A 2,490-nucleotide genomic window follows, 5' to 3' on the forward strand; every position below is an offset into this window, starting at 1 on the left:
CACACACACACACACACTCACACACACACACACACCTGACCGAGCCGCCCGCTCTCTGAATCCTCATGCGCTCCTCATATGTGGTGGGGTTGTGCTCCTTACTGAGAGCCAGAGTCACACACTTCCTCTTCCCAGAATCCTCAGCCTGCTCCAAACGACACAGCACTGCCTAATGCACACACAAAATATGAAGATGTTTCGCATTGTGGTTTCACTGAAATCAGAAGAATTATAACCAAATTTGATGTTTAAAGGAATAGTTCGGCCAAAAATGAACTTTCACTGAAAATGTGCTCACTCTCAGGCCATCCAAGATTAGGATGAGTTTGTTTCTTCATTAGATTTGGAGAAATGTAGCATTGCATCAGTGTCTCAGCAATGGATGCTCTGCAGTGAATGGGTGCCGTCAGAATGAGAGTCCAAACAGCTGATAAAAACATCACAATAATCCACAAGTAATCCACAGCACTCCAGTCCAACATCTGGAGAAGACAAAAGCTGAAACAAATCCAGCATTAAGATGTTTTTAACTTTAAACCGTTGCTTCCATCTAAAATATGAGTCCATAATAATGCTTGAAAAGTGAAAAACAGTGGAAAAAGTCCATCTCCTGTTGTCTCTCACATCAAAATCACACACATATTTGTTTTTGAGCTGTTTTGACTTGTAAACGGTGCATGTGCAGATTTCTCTCCTGATTCAGACCAGAACACTTTTTCACTGGAGGAAGCATTATTATGGATTATGGACTCAGATTTTGTCCTGAACAGAGGTTTGTCTTAATGCTGGATTTGTTTCAGCTTTTGTCTTCTCCAGATGTTGGACTGGAGTGCTGTGGATTACTTGTGGATTATTGTGATGTGTTTATCAGCTGTTTGGACTCTCATTCTGATGGCACCCATTCACTGCAGAGCATCCATTGCTGAGACACTGATGCAATGCTACATTTCTCCAAATCTAATGAAGAAACAAACTCATCCTAATCTTGGATGGCCTGAGAGTGAGCACATTTTCAGTGAAAGTTCATTTTTGGCCGAACTATTCCTTTAAACATCAAATTTGGTTATAATTCTTCTGATTTCAGTGAAACCACAATGCGAAACATCTTCATATTTTGTGTGTGCATTAGGCAGTGCTGTGTCGTTTGGAGCAGGCTGAGGATTCTGGGAAGAGGAAGTGTGTGACTCTGGCTCTCAGTAAGGAGCACAACCCCACCACATATGAGGAGCGCATGAGGATTCAGAGAGCGGGCGGCTCGGTCAGGTGTGTGTGTGTGTGTGAGTGTGTGTGTGTGTGTGAGTGTGTGTGAGAATGTGAGCGTGTGTGAGAGAGTGTGCGTGTGTGAGAGTGAGAGAGTGTGCGTGTGTGTGTGTGTGTGTGTGTGTGAGAGAGAATGTGAGTGTGTGTGTGTGTGTGTGTGAGAGTTTGAGCGTGTGTGTGTGTGTGTGAGAGAGTGTGAGCGTGTGTGTGTGTGTGTGTGTGTGTGCGCATGTGCGTGTGCGTGTGTGTCTGTGTGTGTGAGTGTGCATGTTTATGTGGTTTATGAGGACACAAATTTCAGGAGGGGTTCTGGGATGCGGGTCACGGGCGATGTAACCGGGTGTGTGTTCGCAGGGACGGCCGTGTGCTGGGAGTGCTGGAAGTGTCTCGTTCCATCGGTGATGGTCAGTATAAACGCTGTGGTGTGATTTCCACTCCGGACGTGCGGCGCTGTCAACTCAGTCCAAATGACAAGTGAGTTTAACACACAAACACTGTTTCCTAGAAATTATTCTGACTATTATGTGGTTTCAAAGCTTGGTTTAAAGGATTTAGTGTTGTTGTGTGTTGTTAGGTTTGTTCTCTTGGCGTGCGATGGGCTTTTTAAAGTGTTTTCTGCGGACGAGGCCGTTCAGTTCGTCCTCAACATTCTAGAGGTGCGTATTTTAATGCACTCGTACTCGTCTTTGCTGTGTGTGTTAATATTTCTGCGTGCCAGGGTTATTAAAGTTAATGTAAAAAAATAAAGTTACTTAAAAAAATAAACGTTAAATGAAATCTTATTTTATTAGTATGATAGATAATATTTGCATTTACTATAGCTTGAGGTACTAAAATAAAAAATAAAACAAATGAAATTTAATAAAACTGCATAGACAATCATAAAAAAATCAATAAAAATGTCAAAAACACAACAATATTACTAAAACGATTACTAATAATTTTTTTATTTTTTTATTCAAAATATTAATAAAAATTATAATAGTATCTTGATACTAAAATGCTTTGTGTATTGTATGTTAAAATGGTTTTGTTTTTTAGAATGAGACTGTGGAGCAGAAGGAGGGGCAGAGTGAGGGGGCGGGGCGATTTGAGGCCACTTGTCAGCGATTGGCCTGTGAGGCAGTGAGGCGGGGCAGTGCAGACAACGTCACTGTCATTCTCGTCTCTATTGAGTTCTGAAATCATTACACACACACACACACACTCACACACACACACACACACACA

At 41.9% G+C, this 2,490-nt stretch overlaps 1 protein-coding gene across 1 annotated transcript in view; it reads left to right on the forward strand.

Moving 5' to 3' along the window:
* The window catches only part of ilkap (integrin-linked kinase-associated serine/threonine phosphatase), a 10,509-nt gene extending 8,025 nt beyond the window's left edge, over nt 1-2,484 (forward strand). The window contains exons 8-10 of the mRNA XM_016233640.1: nt 1,615-1,734; nt 1,835-1,916; nt 2,302-2,484. Coding sequence (XP_016089126.1) covers nt 1,615-1,734; nt 1,835-1,916; nt 2,302-2,442 — 343 coding nt within the window. The 3' untranslated portion in view covers nt 2,443-2,484. The remainder of the gene's footprint in view (nt 1-1,614; nt 1,735-1,834; nt 1,917-2,301) is intronic.
* Nucleotides 2,485-2,490: the final 6 nt, after the last annotated feature.

Source organism: Sinocyclocheilus grahami, unplaced genomic scaffold (assembly GCF_001515645.1).
Source record: "Sinocyclocheilus grahami isolate Dianchi unplaced genomic scaffold, SAMN03320097.WGS_v1.1 scaffold436.1, whole genome shotgun sequence".
In the NCBI taxonomy this organism is placed as follows: Eukaryota; Metazoa; Chordata; class Actinopteri; order Cypriniformes; family Cyprinidae; genus Sinocyclocheilus; species Sinocyclocheilus grahami.